General features: G+C 43.6%; 1 protein-coding gene across 4 annotated transcripts in view; it reads left to right on the forward strand.

Moving 5' to 3' along the window:
• Window positions 1-970: 970 nt before the first annotated feature.
• Window positions 971-18,494, forward strand: part of Nnt (nicotinamide nucleotide transhydrogenase) — a 92,789-nt gene continuing 75,265 nt past the window's right edge. The window contains exons 1-5 of one of the 4 annotated variants that reach the window (XM_041646381.1): window positions 971-1,099; window positions 5,891-6,093; window positions 11,424-11,653; window positions 13,205-13,422; window positions 18,039-18,126. In XM_041646381.1, coding sequence (XP_041502315.1) covers window positions 5,943-6,093; window positions 11,424-11,653; window positions 13,205-13,422; window positions 18,039-18,126 — 687 coding nt within the window. In that variant the 5' untranslated portion in view covers window positions 971-1,099; window positions 5,891-5,942. Of the gene's footprint in view, window positions 1,100-1,179; window positions 1,318-1,483; window positions 1,668-5,890; window positions 6,094-11,423; window positions 11,654-13,204; window positions 13,423-18,038; window positions 18,127-18,494 lie in introns of those variants that run through there. The other 3 variants (XM_041646383.1, XM_041646382.1, XM_041646384.1) reach the window with 3 other exon arrangements.

Below are 18,494 nucleotides of genomic sequence, written 5' to 3' on the forward strand. Positions count from 1 at the left end.
GAAAGCAGAAAAGGGCCAGTGGGGTGGGGAGCTGCCATAGGGAGGAGGGATGATAGAAGGTTTTGTCAAAGGAAGGTGGGGAAATACTGCTTGTGAAACAGTGCCAAGAACGAGATAGGGGGATGGAGGGAGGAACAGGGCAGGGGAGTGTTACTCAAAATGATGGAAAGGAGTATGGGGGAAAAGGAAACACTAAGAAAGAGAGCATTTAAGAAAAAAAACATAAATGGGGGCATGAAGGCAGAAGCCTTTCAAGGCTAGACTTGCTGGTTGTAGCACAGCCTCGCATGTGAACACCCTACCACTCGGCTACAGTCTCCCAGTACAAAAGAGTTTTAAAGTTTTATGCTCTTGCCTCATTGTACCCGAAGTATCTCCACCCAATGACTTATGATTATTATTTTAAAACACAGGGCTGAGTCCTCTCCTGCCTTCTAGTTCTGCCATCACTGGACAAGCTGACTTTGGATTGTAGTGGGGACTCCATTAGCTCAATGACCCTTTTGTACTATATACATACATACAAGATAGTCTCTGGGGTTCAGTTATTTTTTTTATAAAAGATACCAAATACCTGTTTCTTCTGCCTGTTAAATATTTCCGTTAAATTAAAAAACAAAACAAAACACCACACAGACTGACATTTCCTGTCGATTCAGCGTTGAATAAGTTTAATAGGAATGCACCTGCAGAACAAGTAACAGAACCTAATCACTAACTACTGACTAGGTCATTATATTTTGAATTTTCTTAATTAGGAACGTGGAGAGAGTCAACTACGGGTACACTCCAGTCACTACCTATGTTAACAAGTGACACAGGGTTTCCTTTTGGCTGGCTTCACTGCTGCAAGCCAAATACGAACATGTGTGTTCATTTTCAGGCCTTGACTTCGCTTGTGAGGAATTTAACCCCACCTCCCGTCCAGAAGGGAAAAACAACGCCCCCATTCCCGCCCTCCGCTACCTCCCTCTTAAGTCCTCTCCAGTTACAGAAGTTCGGATTTTTTTTTTTTTTTTTTTTTCCTAGAGAGCTAGCCGAAAGTCCGGGACCAAGAGAGAAGTTTTAGGATCCGCTTATTTGTTCTGCTGGGACCCGGGTGAGGAAATCACAGTTTGTAACTTAGTCTCCAGGGGAAGAAGAGGAAAGAATTCCTAAAAACTTGAATTGCAGTGCTTGGCACCAGGTTTGATTGACAGAGACCGACTGAGCAAGAGCAAGGAGGCGGAGCTGCGGGCCGGGGGCCCCGGTTGAGACAAAGGGGCGTCAGCGGTCACCCGGAGAGGAAGGACCCTTACCGGCTGCTGCGCTCTAAGGGTGCATTTGGTGGAGTCTCTGTCTCCTTTGCAGAGCGGGAGGGCGATCCGGAGAAGCGGGCTTGGCAGGAGGCAGTGGGAGGTGGAGAGTGGGTGCGGAAAGGGGGCACGGGTCCGGGTGGGGGCAGTGCCATGTCACGTGGTCGTCGCTGCAGCCTCAGGGTTGGGGCTGTTCTTCCGGGTTGGAGGCGCAGCGCCGCGGGCCGAGCCCGGGTCTGCCAGCGCGGCGGCGTGGCGTTTGCTAGCAGCCCAGGGTCGCCAGCTGTCCCGCCTGCCAGCCCGGGTGAGCCAACCGGCCCCGCGGCTCCTGGGGGCTGCAGGAGAAGGCGGGCAGCCAGCGCTAACCCCAAGGTCCTGCGGCGAGGGGGACCTGTCAGTGAGCAGAAGTGGGGCGGGGTCGGCAGTGTCTAGCAAATGAGGTGCAAAGGCTCCTGCAGGAGACAAGCGGAGAATACTGTGCCTGGGGGTGCCCTTTTACGTGCACGTATTTGGTTAGAGTGGCGTGAAAGGCAATGGGAAGGTGGATGTAGGAACAGGGTCCCGGTGGAGGACAAGGAACGAAGTGACAGCTGTGCAGGTGCAGATCTTGAAGCCTGAGGTGGGGGTGGAGGCAAGATCTGCAAAAGTTGTGCCTGTTTGTTTTGGCCCTAAGAGGGTTCTGAAGAGAGGTCGTAGAGGACTTTCGATGGGTGGCGGACTTAGAAGGATGGCAGCTGGACTCCCCTAAGTTGTATTTGAACCTCGAGAGTGTTCACGCAGGGTGTACAGAGGAAAAGGTGTGAGTAGGTCAGGGCTTAAAGGTGGTAGTGGGTGCCCGTTTCTCCAAGACTGAGGAGAGGAGCTTGGACTGGCGAGGCAGGAGAGTGGGGTGGGGGGTGCAGGCCTGGGCAGAGCTGGTTCAAACTTGAGAGGCACAATGACTACTGTGTAGCCAGAGCCAATGGGCTTCCACAGGAGGCTATAAATAGCCGGCCAGTTGCACGTGCCAGCGGGTGGCAGTTTGGTTGCTGAGGGAGGGGCAGCACCTGTGACAGGGGCTATGGCACCAGTGGCTTTGGGCGAGGTCATGCTGCCTGCCAGGGTAGGGTATTGTGTCCTTGTTGGTATGCCTAGCTTTTAAAAGCATGACTTTGTTTATGCTTGCAGGTGTCCTTTATTCGTCCTGCGGTGGTGTGCAGTCATTAGGAAACTGGCTAGAGGAATGGGGCCTATGTGCCCACTGCACCCCATTGTTTGGGCCAATTTCAGTTATTTTTTCATTCTTAGCTTAGTATTCTTAATATATTTTTTAAATTTGAGACGAGGACGATCTCAGTCTGTAGGTTTGATTGGCTTAAAACTCTATGTCTAGCCCAAGGCTGGCTTTGAACTTGAGTTGATCCTTCTGCCTTCGCTTCCCCAGTGATGGCATTTACAACTATGAGCCACCACCCCCGTTCCACCCATCTTCTTTCTTTTTTATTTATTGAAAGGACAGTTTAGAATTATTCTAGTATCAGCAAGTAGTTTGTCTTCGCTTATAGGATCAGTTTTTTACAAGTCTACACAAACAATTTTCTTTTCAAAGGAAAAAGTTCGGAAACTTTTGTTTCAGAAATCTGTTGCAAAATGGCTCCAGGATACTCAGCCCTAGTTACTTAAGTGCTCAGTCAAAAATATTAGTTGACTTACTCTGTTTAGTGCAAGGCACTGGACCAAGGAGTATAACAGTGAGAGGAACAGCCAATCAGGATCTTGGGTTCTTTAAGTCCTCTCCACGACCCTATGATCAGGGCATTTTGCTTTAATCCTCACAACTCTATGAGGTAGGTTTTTACTATTGTTCTGAACTTAAAATGAGGACATCAGGTAGAGAGAAACTGGGTGATTCGAGAAGGTCATACCTCTAATAAATTGCAGAAGGGGCTTCCAACCCAGAGTTCATATTTGTATTCTTGATGCTGTCTTCTTTTGCTAGGTCAGGTGCTTGCCCTAGACTCTAGAGGGTTTTAACATCTGTTTGGTGAAGGCTGAGGATGTAGCTCAGTGGAGGAGTACCTTCATAAAGAGTGTGAGGTCCTGGGTTCTGTCCTCGGCACCACGCAGGCACACACGCAGGCACCTGCACACACACGCACACATGCACGCACATACACATTCATGCACGCAAAGACACTTGCACACATGTACACACACATGCACGCACGCAAACACACACGCACACATGCACTCACACACACACAAACACACACACGCACACACACACGCACACATGCACGCACATACACATACACATGTATGCACGCAAACACACACGCACACATGTACACACACATGCACGCACGCAAACACACGCACACATGCACACATACACATGAACGCGCACACACACACATGCATGTACGCAAACACACACGCACACAAACACACGCACACATGCACACATACACATGAACGCACACACACACATGCATGTACGCAAACACACACGCACACAAACACACACACACATGCACACACACAAATACGCACACACACACCCTCCCCCCACATCTACTGGGGAGGCAGTTTTCCTCCGTTAGGAAGCTTCATGAATGCCTTAGGAAAGCAGGTATTTTATTATCCTAAACTTTGAGTTGCAAAATTATGCCAATATTGAGTCAAGGCGTGAGACATACATGGAAGATCAGGTAATCAAGAATTTTGAAGTGAAGAAAAGGGGAAGATATGACTCTTTTGGAGTAAACGTGGCCTAGCCAATGCTAAGATGGTTCAGATATTTTCTGAATCGCTTTCAGAACTGTCTGTATTTAAATTAGGGCAAGTGTAGCGGACTTTTCTTGCCAATAGACAACCTCCTGATCATTGCTTTAAATGTTTAAGACCTGAATAAAGTGTTTTTCCCCCCCCCTCAGAGATTGGGTTCCTGGCTAGGTAATGGTGGCACACACCTTTAATCTCAGCACTCGGGAGGCAGAGACAGGTGGATCTCTGTGAGTTCGAGGCTATCCTGGTCTCTAGAGCTAGTTCTAGAACAGCTAGGGCTATTATTACACAGAGAAGCCCTGTCTTGAAACCCTCCCCCCCCCAAAAAGGTATCCCATTAGGAATCTGTTCAATACCAAATTATTATTTTCCAAGTAGGCAAGATAATCATGGATTTTCTAGAGTTAAAAGGACCTTAGGAAACTGCCATTTTTATTGGTTAGTGGACGAAGTAGTTCAGGTTAAAGAATCAGGAAGTGGCAGACTTGGGCAATGCAGGGCTAGTTTCATTGATTTGCTGATGAAGTCTGGGGAAGTTAGGCCAACGCACCAAGGACAGTGGTTGCAGGGAGATGGGATGACACAGGATGAGAATGGGAGAAAGGGCCTCTGAGAGTCTGTCCCTGGGCCACATTTGTTGAATTAAAGGGCATTGACTTAATAAGCAACCTTGGGACTGATAATTTCTGTCACCAGGGTTCCGTCTCGGTATTTTAAAGACGTTTATTTAGGACGTTGTGGTAAAAGCTCTGAAATGTAAAACAAGCTAAATACTTCTCTGATGCGTGGGAGAGTGCGCATAGAGCCGAGAGCCGGCTTGGGTTGGATGCTCGGCTCCGTGAGAGTCCATGGCACGGATCAGCATAGTGGGTAAGGTTAGCCAGGTTTGACTGATAGACTTTAGACCCTCTGCTTCTTATTCTCGAAGCAAAGGGAAATGGAGAGGCACGTGGTGAATGCCTTCTGTGTGAGCCCTGGGATCTGCCAAACAGGGCAAAGGTGGCTGAAGGTACAACCAAGAGAAACTTCAGCTAGCGCTGTTAGGATTGGTAATAAACAAGTGGCCACGTTTTGGTTCAATAAACTTTATTATAAGAAACCTGTGAAACAAAAAAGTGGCCACTGTTGAGAACCCTTTTCAAAAGAATCCACAGCTACATGTACATCTGTAGGTACAGCCTGAGGTAGTAAAGATATTGTGGACTTTTTCTTTTCTTTTGAGTCTTATCCGTGCATATTTATTTTCTTGGGTGGGAAACATGAATCTCATGTTCATGTAGGCATGGATCAGGAATTCCACTGGCAAGAGTTAAGCATTTTACTGCAGTAGATAGGATGGTGATGTGTTTTGTATGATTATTAGTGCCTGGCAGTTTTTTTTTTTTAGATAATTTAAGGGAAATTCAAATATAAGTTTGATTATATGTAACTTTTGGGAAAATATGTTGACTTACAAGGTAACTTTGGTGTAAGATGTGGCTTAGCTCTTTAGGTGTGCATATATACAAACTCTCCATCACACACACACACACACACACACACACACACACACTTGTGTGACTCAGGCCTGGAATTTGATGCTGAGATTATAATCCCAATTTTAAGTAGAACATAGATTTCAAATTTTAAATGCTGAATTTGAAACAACTTTTGAATTGTTGTCTACAAGTAAAAGACTTGACAACCAAATTCTTTGTTGATGTCAACATACACGTGTTCTGATGCAGACCCTTTAGATGAACAACTTATACGTTTTTTTTTTTTTTCTGCTCAAATGACAAGGCAGCTTTCTTCTTGGCATATAAACATTTTCTTTTCTCCCCTTTTAGTAATTCACCTTCAAGGAATCAGGGGCTCGGAAAGCTGGGAGCACAAAGCAGCATGGCACACCTGCTGAAAAGGGCAGCGACTGGCGCCTCATGTCCCTTCCTTAGCAACTTGGGGCCCCGAAAGGGTCTACCTGGGAAGAAAGACCTTTTGCGAGCACTTCATACTCATCGGGCACTGTGGTGTCAGTCACACGGAAAGCCAGGTAAAAATCTATTTCTCATTGTGCTTCAAGCCCTTGGTGATACATGCAAGAAAACTCATGAAATTTCATGACCCTATATTTGTGAGTGATGGTCATAAACAAAACAAAATGAGCATTTTTTTTCTTCTTATTTCCCACTTATAGAATTTCCAGACTGCCACTGTTAACAGAAGAGATAAAAATAATAGGAAGAGAAAAGATTAGCTGGTTGTATTTGGGAGCCTTTTTTCTTGTAAGAACTGTTTCTCCTGGCAGCCTTCCTTTGTTCCTACAAGGTACTGGGATGAAGTCTATTAACTGATTCTACAATAATGTTCCTTGATTTAGTAAAAAGCAACGTCTTTCTTCAAAATCGCTGCTGTCTTTTCAGCGCTTCCAGAACGATAGTGAAGGCTTCCCTTGGCCTGTCAGGTCTTCTTTGATAGGAGAAGTCTCACTTGCTTCTGTTCTAGGTACAGGCCAGGAGGAGAAGAGACTCAAGGGGTCACCTTCTCAGCGGAGTCCCCCCTCTTTTAGCACCTTCCCAAGGACCATCCAGGCACAGGGTCACTCACTGTCCAGCCCTAAGCACGTGGACATTTGTCAGGAAGACTTAGACATTTAGTTTTTATTCCAGATGGCGTTATGCCCTGCTAAAAATGGCATTTGGTTCCGAAGGTGAAAGAACAGCAGGAACATTTCTTCTCTCTCTTAAGACTTGCTGGACTGATTTCTAGTCACCGAGCAGCTCTGTTTCCTTGAATGGATTTCATGGCCACTTTCCATGTTCTTGGGTGACAAATCACTGTTGGCATCGTACCTTTCCCCAAGTTTATCTTTGGTCTGCTCTGGAAAGCCAGATCACCTAGTGGTAAAGTTGAAAAGATAGAAGCAAATGACCATGTTCAGGACATGAGGGTTGTCCTTGTAAGTAAATCTATAGACATTAAAATCTCTGCATTACAATGTTTAACTTTTAAATTTTATTTTTTTCCCAGCTATTTAAAAAAATATTCTTTTTCTATAATAAAATATTAATTCTAGGCTCCAAAGCTACAGAGAAACCCTGTCTCGAAAAACAGCAACAACAACAACAAATTAATTTAATTACCACACGGAAACGCATGAAAAGTAATCCCAGTCAGTATTCCTTTTCTTTCTTACCCTTCCCTTTTTGAGGTAGGGTATCTCTCAATGTAATCCTGGCTCTCCTGGGACTCTGTGTAGACCAGGCTGTTCTGGCTCTGCCTCTCTAGTACTTGGATTAAAGGTGTGTGCCACCGTACTTAGCTTCTATTTTTTCTTATTTAGAATATTTTTAATTTTAATACTAGCCCCAGTTCCTCCCCTCTCCTTTTCATGGCTCTCCCACCTCCACCCATCCCACCTCCCACCCACTCCTCAGAGGAGGTAAGGCCTCCCTTGGGAGTCAACAAAGTCCCTGCTTCTATTTTTAGCAGTAGGCTTGTTCAAAGAATGGTCCAGAGTTCATGCGCTACATTTGCTTGGTGTTTTTCTTAGGGCTTTTTTTTTTTTGACATATAAGAGACTTTTTCATTACTGGAGATCAGACCTAGGCCTTCAAACAGGCTGGCCAGGCACGTGACCATTTGGCTATATCTTCAGCCCCTCTTCCCTACTTCTCTCTCTCTCTCTCTCTCTCTCTCTCTCTCTCTCTCTCTCTCTCTCTCTCTCTTTTATTTTCGAGACAGGGTTTCTCTGTAGCTTTTTGGTTCCTGTCCTGGAACTAGCTCTTCTAGACCAGGTTGGCCTCGAACTCCCAGAGATCCGCCTGCCTCTGCCTCCCGAGTGCTGGGATTAAAGGCGTGTGCCACCACCACCCGGCTACTTTTCTTCTCTTTACTTGTTGAAGAATGCCGTTCTTATTCGGTAGAATCCCCAGTGCTCTAAATTTGACAGATGGCGTTCCCTTGATTGGTTTGACTGAGTCGGTTTCTTTTCCTCATATTTTTTTGGTAACATTTAACTAGACCCAGAGGCTCTGTCAACTTAAGGATACATTTCTGACAGAATACTGGTAGTATTATATATTATTGTTTTTCATCAGGAAGACCCCTTGGTCAGTGTAGGTGCTGTCCTTGTGATCTGTCTGATATGAAGTTCCCATCAGCTTTCTTTCCTTCAGATACTTTCAGATGCTTTGATTGATGGTCCTTAGCTAAATTTGTGATTTTATTAGGACTTTAGAAATGGTGAGACTCCATCATTCTTTATTTATCATTTAGAATTTTTCGATAAAGGAAGCACAGTTTCTTGCCATCCCCATGAATAAACGCTCCTTCCCATGCCTTATTAGTTCTGCTAACAATCAGTTGGTTCTCTTGTGTATTGATTTTCTATTCTTGCTGTAACAAATGATCATGAGCCTACTGGCTTTTTAACCTCTGGGAGACAAAGTCCAAAGGAGTTGTCACTGGGCCTCTGTCCAAATATTGGCGATTCTGCCCGCGTCCTGGGAACCGTTGGGGAGAACTGTCTCCTATACTCTTCCAGCTTCTGAGGAGCTCCTGTGTTGATCAGGCTGTGGCCCTGTCTCATCTTGATACCCTCAGTGTGGCATCTTCTCATCATTCCTTGACTAGGACTCTTTGGCTTCCCTCCTCCACATGTAAGGACTCTGTGATTACATCATAGCGCTCCAGAATATTCTTCCTGCTGTAGGCCAAATGATCAGCAATCTTAAATTCATCTGGCATCATAATTCTCCTGTGTCATGGATAATGTATTCAGGGGTGGTAGGGGTCAGGATGTGGATATTCTTGGGAAGCTGTTATTCTGCCCATCCCTTGTATATTCTAAGTTGAGCAATACCATTTAAAATTCTAAGTACTTTTTTGATAATCAACGTGACCTCATGGATTATAATACCTTTAGAAGTGCACCACACCATTATTCTTTAAGAATTTTCCTTTTATTTTATGGTTGTTTTCGCTGACATGTATAGCTACGCACACATGTGTTTCTGGTGCTTAGGGAGGCTAGAAGAAAACCTCCTGGAACTGGAGTTATAGACAGCTGTGATCCACCATGTAGATGTTGGGTACTGAACCCTGGTCATCTAGGAGAGCAGCCCGTGTACCTTTCCAGTCCCCATTAATTCCTTTTGATTCTCAAGTTACCACATTTGCTAATGGAAGCCATTTCAGGTTGGCTCTTGTACGATTTTTTTCTTTTTTGAGACAGGTTCTCACTATGTAGCCCTGGCTGGTTTTGAACTTGCTATGTAGATCAAGCTGGTCTTGAACTCATAAAGGTCTACCTACCTCTGCCTCGGAGTGCTGAATTAGAGGTGCACACCATCACATCGCTCTCCTAAATACTTCTAGTTCAACTCTGCTATCTTTAGTAGCTACCTTGGCTTTCCAAATGTGGAGCTTAGATTTGAGGCGATCAGATGAGAAGTAAACTCCAGAGAAGTACATATTTGACTTAATTTTACACATGGATCTAAATATTTGCCATCCTTCTATGCTTATCCCTTTTCAGGTAGGAAATACATATTTATCTGCCTCTACTATACTGTAAATTATTAGAGTATAAATAGTATGGGAATATAAGACTATGCTCAAATGCGGGTATTTTCAGGGTGCCTTAATCTGTCAAAAGTCTCAATAAGTTATTCTTACTTATAAGAGTATTATTTATAGTTTGATTCAGTTTTTAATTATATATTTAGTGGCAAGAATGGAATTTTTGAACTATAGTAAAGTCTATATAGAAACATACTATTAAAAAATGTGTTACTGACCAGGCATGGTGGCACATGCCTTTAATCTCAGCACTTAGGAGGCAGGGACAGAAGGATTTCTGTGAGTTTGAAGCCAGCCTGGCTTACAGGGTGAGTTCCAGGACAGCCAGGGTTACACAAAGAAATCCTGTCTTACCCCTTTCCTGCCAAAGTGTTAATGGTTTCATATTGATTAGAGCATGAGAAGATACAAATGTCCTATAGGTAAAGCTACCCTGAACTCTTCACAAAGATGTTTGTATTACATGCTTTCTTTTAGGCTGTATGGAACAGAATCACAATCAGCTTCTATTTTGTGTTGAGGGTTTACTTGATGGATTTTCAGATAAAAGGCGGCCCAAGATACCTCTCACCATCTTGGAGAAGTAGAATGCATTCTGGGTTTCCCAGTTATGGCTTGTCATTCTTTAAATAGTCACGATTACTATGTCTGCCAGTATTACCTGGGCTTCTCTTTGATGTTTGTTTCATGTCTGCATTGACAAATAACCAGCATACATCCACTCTCCTAGTCTCTCTCTGTAACTTCTCTGTTTAAACCTCCCTAGGAGAGAGCATGATTGGGTAGAAACTTTAGTTCCTTTTTGGTTTCTGGGATAAAACACCACATCCAAGAGCAGCTTGGGGAGGAAAGGGTTTATTTCAGCTTACAACGTTCAGGCCACATTCCATTACTGAGAGAAGTCAGGGTAAGGACCTGGAGGCAGGAGCTGAAGCAAGAGAGGTCATGGTTGAACGCTGCTTATTGGCTGCTCTGCCTGCCTTTTCATACTATGTAGGACGACCTGCTCAGGGGTGGTACTGCCCCCAGTGAGCTGGGCCCATCCACATCAATCATTAATCAAGAAAATGCTCTGCAGCCTTGTGCACAGGCAAATCTTACGGAGCCATTTTCTCCAATTTTTCTTCCCAAACATTCTATCTTGTGTCAAGTTGACATAAAACTAGCCAACATAGTAGGTTAATCACTGGCCAACAATAGACTGTCCTGAGCCCATAATTCCTCTGTAAGTCTTGTCATAGGCAGAGGCTGCTTGGCTTCTCTCATGCCTGGCTTGTAGATGTTTATCTTTGACTTGGTTGCTGGCCTCTTGCCTAATCAGTTGCTGCTAGAGTCTCAAGATCCAGCGCTTGGAAATCTATGGAAGTTTCCTCTGGCCAAATTGCCAGGAAAGGGACTTGAGACATGGTAGCTTCTAAAGGATCGGTTGTAGAGCTATTCTTCAACAATTTCTTTCTGTCTTTACTAAAGGTCAGGAGAGGAAGACTGTAACCCCACAGGGCAGAGGGAGGCAGGCATGCTGTGTGATTCCTCAACTCAGGGATTTTTCTCTTAGGACTAGAGCAAGCTTATCCTGTGCCTTTAGAGAGAGGCATTCAATTAAATGAAATATCTCATGCATTCAGGATGGCTTGTACAAAAATTTATCACTCTCAAAAAAAGGCAAATGGATCATGATTGTGAATCGTTATTTTCAGTAACAACTTGTGCAAGGTGTGTTTTGATGAACAGACTTCCCATTTCCTTGTACTGATGTCCCCTCTTCCGCTTTTTCTAAACTTTGGCTTTGTTTGTTTCTAGGAATTCCATATAAGCAGCTGACAGTTGGGGTCCCCAAGGAGATTTTCCAGAATGAGAAGCGAGTAGCCTTGTCTCCTGCCGGTGTTCAGGCCTTGGTCAAGCAGGGCTTTAACGTCGTGGTGGAGTCAGGAGCAGGCGAAGCTTCCAGGTTCCCAGACGATCTCTACAGAGCCGCGGGGGCCCAAATCCAAGGGACGAAGGAAGTTCTGGCTTCTGATCTGGTGGTCAAAGTAATCACTCCTTTCTCTCTTCCGTTTCTAGTTTTATTTTCCTTTTTGAGACAGGGTCTCATTGTGTAGCCCTGGCTGGCCTGGGACCCATAGATAGGCTGCCTCCCCGGTGTTGGGATTAGAGCTACCACACCTGGCTTTTCCAGTTTTCTTAGTGCTCTTCTTTTTGTTTTTAATTGGCGTATAATAATTGTCCATATTCATGCACTGTGATATTGACATGCATATGCAATGACCAAATCAGAACAGTTTGCATATCTACTATAGTAAGCATTACCCATTTCAGCTTTTCCTATTTTAAAGTCATGCTCTTTTTCTCAATGAAATGATTGTATATTGTGAATATTCTTTATGTACCAGGAAATGTAACCATTTTTTTTTTAACCCTGGAAGGGAAATGGAGATCTTCATTTTTATATTCCCTGGGTGGAACTTTCTTTTAACTGACTAGGGAAAATTTCGCTATATGATCCCTGTGTATGTAGACTTCCTGCTGGTTGCTATGTACTGCTAGGATGAAAAGAAGATATTGAATCCAGCCCGGGATACCATGTGCAGCATCTGATGCCTGAAGGCAGTTCGTTATTTACACGGACATAGTGCTGTTCTAGAAACAGCATGGCCATCCTGGACAAGGTAGCGTTAGGCTGAGTGTTGAGCAGGCTAACTGACTTTTAAAGATCTTGAGCTGGCCTGGAGAGATGGCTCAGAGGTGAAGAGCACCGTTGCTCTTCCAGAGGACCCAGCTTCAATTCCCAGCACCCACGTGGCAACTGTCTGGAATGTACAGTTTCTGACCCCTTACATAAGCGCACACACCGGCAAAACACCAGCGCACATAAGAACAAATTAAGAAAGAAAGGTCCTGAGATACCAGACGGCAGAAATTTCTTTCTTTTGTTCTTTGCTTTTTTTCACTATGTAGCCCTTGCCGGCTTCTGGATTTGTAGACTAGGCCGCTCTTTCATTCATAGAGATCTGCTTGTCTCTGCCTCTGCAGTGCTGGGATTAAGTATGCCCACTACCACTCAGTTCTAGGATTGAGTCTGAACACAAAACAAATGTTTTTTTTTTTTGGTCCTTTCCCCCTAATATCTCTTAATTTTTAACAGAGTAGTAAGTTTGAGGAGACCAGGTTCATTGTAAAATCTTTTGAGATAGAGTTTCTTTGAGTAACAGCTCTAACTGTCCTGGAACTAGCTCTGTAGACCAGATCGGCTCACAGAGATTTGCCTGCCTCTGCCTCCCAAGTGCTGGGATTAATGGTGTGCTCCACCACTGCCAGCAGGCTAATATTTCAGTGTTCTGCAGTTGTCACCCCTGATCTGGTGCTCTGCCCAGAGTCTGTGCTTTTTCCTCAGAACAGTTCACACAGGTCTCTAGTCACAGGGTAGGTAGGACACATCTTCAGGCAGACATTTATTGATGGAAGATATACCTCAGAAGTATTATTTAGACAATAGTGCCTTACAAAAATTGTCCTGTTTATTTAAAAGACACGATGAAGGTGCCGACGGTTTTAATCTGTGGTTTGTTTGACTTTCATTTCAGGTGAGAGCACCCATGGTTAATCCAGCGTTAGGCGCTCATGAAGCTGACTTCTTGAAGCCATCAGGAACTCTCATTAGCTTCATTTACCCCGCCCAGAATCCAGACTTGCTAAATAAACTTTCCGAAAGAAAGACCACAGTTCTGGCAATGGATCAGGTTCCAAGAGTCACAATTGCTCAGGGGTATGACGCTCTCAGCTCCATGGCCAACATTTCTGGGTAGGTATATTCTTTCTCCTTTCAGTTGAACAAAAGCACAGGGAGGGCGTTCATGCTGCAGGTCTCCTAGAGTTTTACCTTGTCAGAGCTGCTGAGGGCTGAGCTTTTTATATGTATGTTAGCTTTTATGATTCATTTTATTTGTCACAATAATCACAGTGATATGTGTTACACGTCTTATCTTTGTAGTTAGAAGCAAATATTTGTACCAAAGGAAATAGCTGCCTGTGTTTGCACGAGGAAGCTGTATTTATTTATAGGTTGTATATACACTCATTAGATTGAAATGGTTGCTTTTATAGGTTACACATAGTTGGATACTAGCTCTTTTACATGTTTTAAGGTAATACAGTTTGAAAATCCCTGAGAATTTAGGACCAGAAGCTTATCAGATTTCAGGCTTTTTACAGATTTGGAATATTTATATAATGAATTATCTTGTGTATGTGATCCAAGTATGCACATAGAATTTATTTATATTTCACATGTATTTTATACACACAGGTAGTTTGTAAATACGTTTTGGAATTTTTGTACATGAAATGGTGCATTTCAGAGGGTTTTTCAGATTTTTTTTTTGTTTTTGATTTTTGAGACAGGATTTCTCTGTAGCTTTGGAGCCTGTCCTGGAATTAGCTCTTGTAGACCAGGCTGGCCTTGAATTCACAGAGATCTCCCTGCCTCTGCCTCCAGAGTGTTGGGATTAAAGGCGTGCGCCACCCGGTCAGTTTTTGGGATAGCCTCAGTCTTGATGTATGCTTAAGATTGGTTTTGGGTAGTGGTGGCGCAAGCCTTTAATCCCAGCACTTGGAAGGCAGAGGCAGGTGGATCTCTGTGAGTTTGAGGCCAGCCTGGTCCATAAAAGCTAGTTCCAGGACAGCTAGAACTGTTTCACATAGAAACACTATCTTGAAACTATACACCCCCCAAAAAAGTAGTAGATTTCCATATGGCTTTCCCAAACATCCTTAGCAATTAAAACATTGTTGGAGGCATCACCATTCTTGATTTCAAATTATACTATAGATCCATGGCAAAACTACATGGTGCCGGGACAAATATAGGCATACTGATCAATAGAATAGAGTCAAGAGCCCTGATTCCATATACCTACAGTCAACTGGTTTTTCACAAAGATGGGAAAATGAGAGCATCTTTTACAAAACAGAACAAAACAACAACAACAACAACAACAACAACAAGAAAACTGGATATCTACTGGTAGAAGAAACTTGATCCTTAACCTCTTACCCTGAACTCAAATCAGTTCCAAGCGGACCAAAGACCTCACTGTTAGATCTGAATCTCTAAGAGTTAAGAGGAAGTACAATCAGGGTCTGAGGAAGGACTTTACAAATAGGATCTCAGTCACTCAGGAAATAGGACCCACAATCAACAAGTGGAACTCCATGAAATGAGAAAGCTTCTGTACTGGAAAGGAAGCTGTTAATCAAAGGAAGAGGCAATGGGAACAGAATGGGAACGATTCCAAGTGTCTTCTGCGGCATGTTACACAGAAAAGCTTTCTAAGATCCACTTTGCTTGCAGGAGTACGCCCATAATTAAGCCTGCCGTGTCATGAGGGACAGGAATGAGCACCCACTTCCTGTAAGGGTAGCAACAATCCGGAGCCAGGGTAATGCTTAGGAAAACAGCTTCTCAAAGAAACTAATTAAATTAAATTTTAAACTAATGTGAATGAGGCACCAATAAAAGTATTAGAAGGGAAAACGGAGCGTGTAAAAAAAACCCAATATAAATAAAGCCTTTTACAGAATCTTGCGTGAACTGGAAGGTTTTTAAGTTTTTCTTTTTTTAAGTCTCTCATTCTCTCTGTGTGTGGATGGTAAGTATGGGCTTGCATACATGGTGGTCAGAGGACAGCTTTCAGGAATATACTTTTCTGCCTTATTAGGAAGGATCTCTTGTTTGTACTGAGCCGTACGCTCCAGGCTTGCAGGCTTGCAGGCCCGCAGGCTCGCAGCCCCGCAGCCCCGCAGGCCCGCAGGCTCGCATCATCTTCAAGGTGATTCTCCCATCTTCACCTCCCCTCATGCTAGAGTCGTGCTAGGATTACACATCTGTGCCCCCATTCAGCTTTGAAAACGTGGGTTCCTGGGACCCAGCTCAGTCTGTCAGGCTCGCATGGCAAGCTATCTTCTGAGTCATCTCACTGGCCCAAGTTTTATGTTTTAGATGTGACATTTAAACTGTGCCACGGATCAAATACGCCGCAGAATCTACTTTGTGTTTCAGCCGTTCACCCCATTCGTATGGTTTGCCATACGAATGGATGTTAAAACAAGTTAGCAGTATTTTAGGGGCTGCGGCTGTAGCTCAGTCAATATAATGCATGGTGCACAAGCTTGAAGAACCGGAGTTCCATCTCTAGTACCCATGTGGTCTAGGGGAGGTGGCACAAGTTCGTACTGCCAGTGTTGGCCAGATGGATCTTACTAGCCAGCCTAGTCTAATTACCAAACTCAAGGTCCCAATGAGAGATCATCTCCCCCCTCCCCCTTTTGGTTCCTCAAGATAGGGTTTCTCTGTGTAACCAGGCTGACTTAGAAAGCAGTGTTGGGATGGAAGGCATGCACCACCACTGCCCAGTGAGACCCTGTCTTAGAAAAAAAAAAAGGTTCAAGGCTCCTAAGGAGCAACACCTGAGATTGGCTTCTGATTGCCACAAGTTTTGTCCCCCAACATGTGTACCACCACCAAGAATACATACGCCAGCACCCACCCAAATAATAAATAGAAATGCTTTTTTTTTTTTTTTTTTGGTTTTTCAAGACAGGGTTTCTCTGTAGCTTTGGTGCCTGTCCCCGAACTAGCTCTTGTAGACCAGGCTGGCCTCGAACTCCCAGAGATCCGCCTGCCTGTGCCTCCCGAGTGCTGGGTTTAAAGGCGTGCGCCACCACCGCCCGGCTTAGAAATGCATTTTTGCTGTCCTTAATATAAGGTAGCAAATGATTTATTGAAAAAATTGTTTGTGGAATAAAGACTGCCAGGGGCCAAAAGGAATTGCTGCCATATTTAGTGGCTGGGAGAGTGATTGTTACACAATGTGGGGCTTAAAATGTCCCATGCAGAGTTTTAAAGATTCTGTCATGTAAGACACATGTTGGTGGCGGAGTATCAAAATCAGCTCTGGAACAGTGTGTTTAGCTGCAGAATCTTTGGAGCAAACAAAGTATTATGAGACAATGTAAATAGGTCTAATTGGTGCTGAGGACTCTAGGTTACATTTAGACGGGGCAGAGTGTTCAGAAACACCCAGTCTCTATCTTGAAAATATTCTTCCTGTTCCAGTGTGCTTGAGTTACAATAATAGCAGTGATGACAGCATGCTTTTGTACTAATTGTTTTTACTAAGTAATATTAAACTATGAGGGAGAGGGCTTGCTGCAAGTCAGCGCGTGAGTCTTAGTATTAAATAGTTGCATTTCATTAAGTAAAGCTAGCACGGGAATGAGATTGGTGTAGTGCATCCCAAACATCCTAGTAAGAAAAGACGAGGCTCGCTGTTAGTTTTTATTGGGTAACTTGCTTCTATAGCTGAATTATATTTACTGTGCGTTGTCATATGACAAGAATCACACTTAGTATTTTGCATGCATTAACATATTTAGTCCTCACAATGACTCTCAAGAAATTGATGCTCTTTTTGACTCTATTATATAGATATATTGTTTATATGGGAAATATATTGCATACATACTTTGTCTAATATATATTGTTTCTTTATATTTATTTGGATATATAGTGTATGCATATTGTATATTGTATAAATAGATACAACATATTGTATATATAGGAAAGTAAGGACTGACTTTGCTCAGGGTCTTAAATCTGATCAATTGGTCTGTCCCAGGAGCCCACGCTTTCTTCCACTGTAGAGCAAAGGTAGTTTTCTTTTCCCCTCATGCGTCACAGATAATCTAAGCCTCCCCTTAGTGTGATATAAGTACTCATAGCCATTAAAGAAAATTTGAACAACATACTAAAATTGAAAGCATGGTTTGAAGATGTGGAGCCTCTACCCGGGAACTCTCGAACTTCTTTCTATCTTGTCAAGTCTGCAGGATTTGTTAAGAAGGGCCTGGCTTGGGGGCTGGAGAGATGGCTCAGCGGTTAAGAGCATTGCTTGTTCTTCCAAAGGTCCTGAGTTCAAATCCCAGCAACCACATGGTGGCTCACAACCATCTGTAATGAGGTCCGGTGCCCTCTTCTGGCCTGCAGACAGAATATTGTATACATAATAAATAAATAAATATTTAAAAAAAAAAAAAGAAGGGCCTGGCTGGCTCCTTGGATGAGGGTCTGCATCCACAGCTATGTTGCTCAGCTCAGACTTGTTCTGCCGACTAGCTGGGGGCCCATGGGCAAGTGTTTCCACCTTTGTGTCTGTGTCTATGAAGTAGATGTAGTAATCGTACGTGTTCAGAGGCTGATTGTGAAGGCTAGAGGGGTAAGTATATACACATTGCTTAGAAATAATCTTGGCATAGCGTAACATACAAACACGATGTTTCTGCATTTATGTAACTGTCAGGTTATAATAATGTATGGTCCCTTGCCTTTTAGCTTATAGAGTTCTCTGTTTACTTTTTCAGCTATAAGGCTGTTGTTTTAGCAGCGAATCATTTTGGAAGGTTTTTCACCGGTCAGATCACAGCTGCTGGAAAAGTACCCCCAGCTAAGGTGCGTACAGCTTCCAGTGTCTCTTCATGAGGTGAATCGAAGGTGTCATAAAAGAGTTATTTTCAAAGGTGTCGCTGTGTGTTAGAGTCACTGATGCTTTTGCGCTTAGAAATCTAAAGTAAAATCGTGGGGCTGAACATTTAACACTGCTTGAAAGAGGAACTTTGAGTGTTTTGCTTGTTTTAGAAGCGCTAGTCTTTTTTTTTCTTTTTCTTTTTCTTTTTTTTTTTCCAGTTTTTGGTTATTTTAATTCGTAAATGGATTTTGGCTAGGTTGCCCTGTGGGCCAATTTCCTACAACCTTTTAAAACGCTTCAAGGTTTTAGTCAGTAAATCTGTGATTCTTGATTACTGAAACACCGTTTGTAG

This window comes from Microtus oregoni, unplaced genomic scaffold (assembly GCF_018167655.1).
Source record: "Microtus oregoni isolate MIOR12 unplaced genomic scaffold, Mior012 000132F_ref0000261, whole genome shotgun sequence".
In the NCBI taxonomy this organism is placed as follows: Eukaryota; Metazoa; Chordata; class Mammalia; order Rodentia; family Cricetidae; genus Microtus; species Microtus oregoni.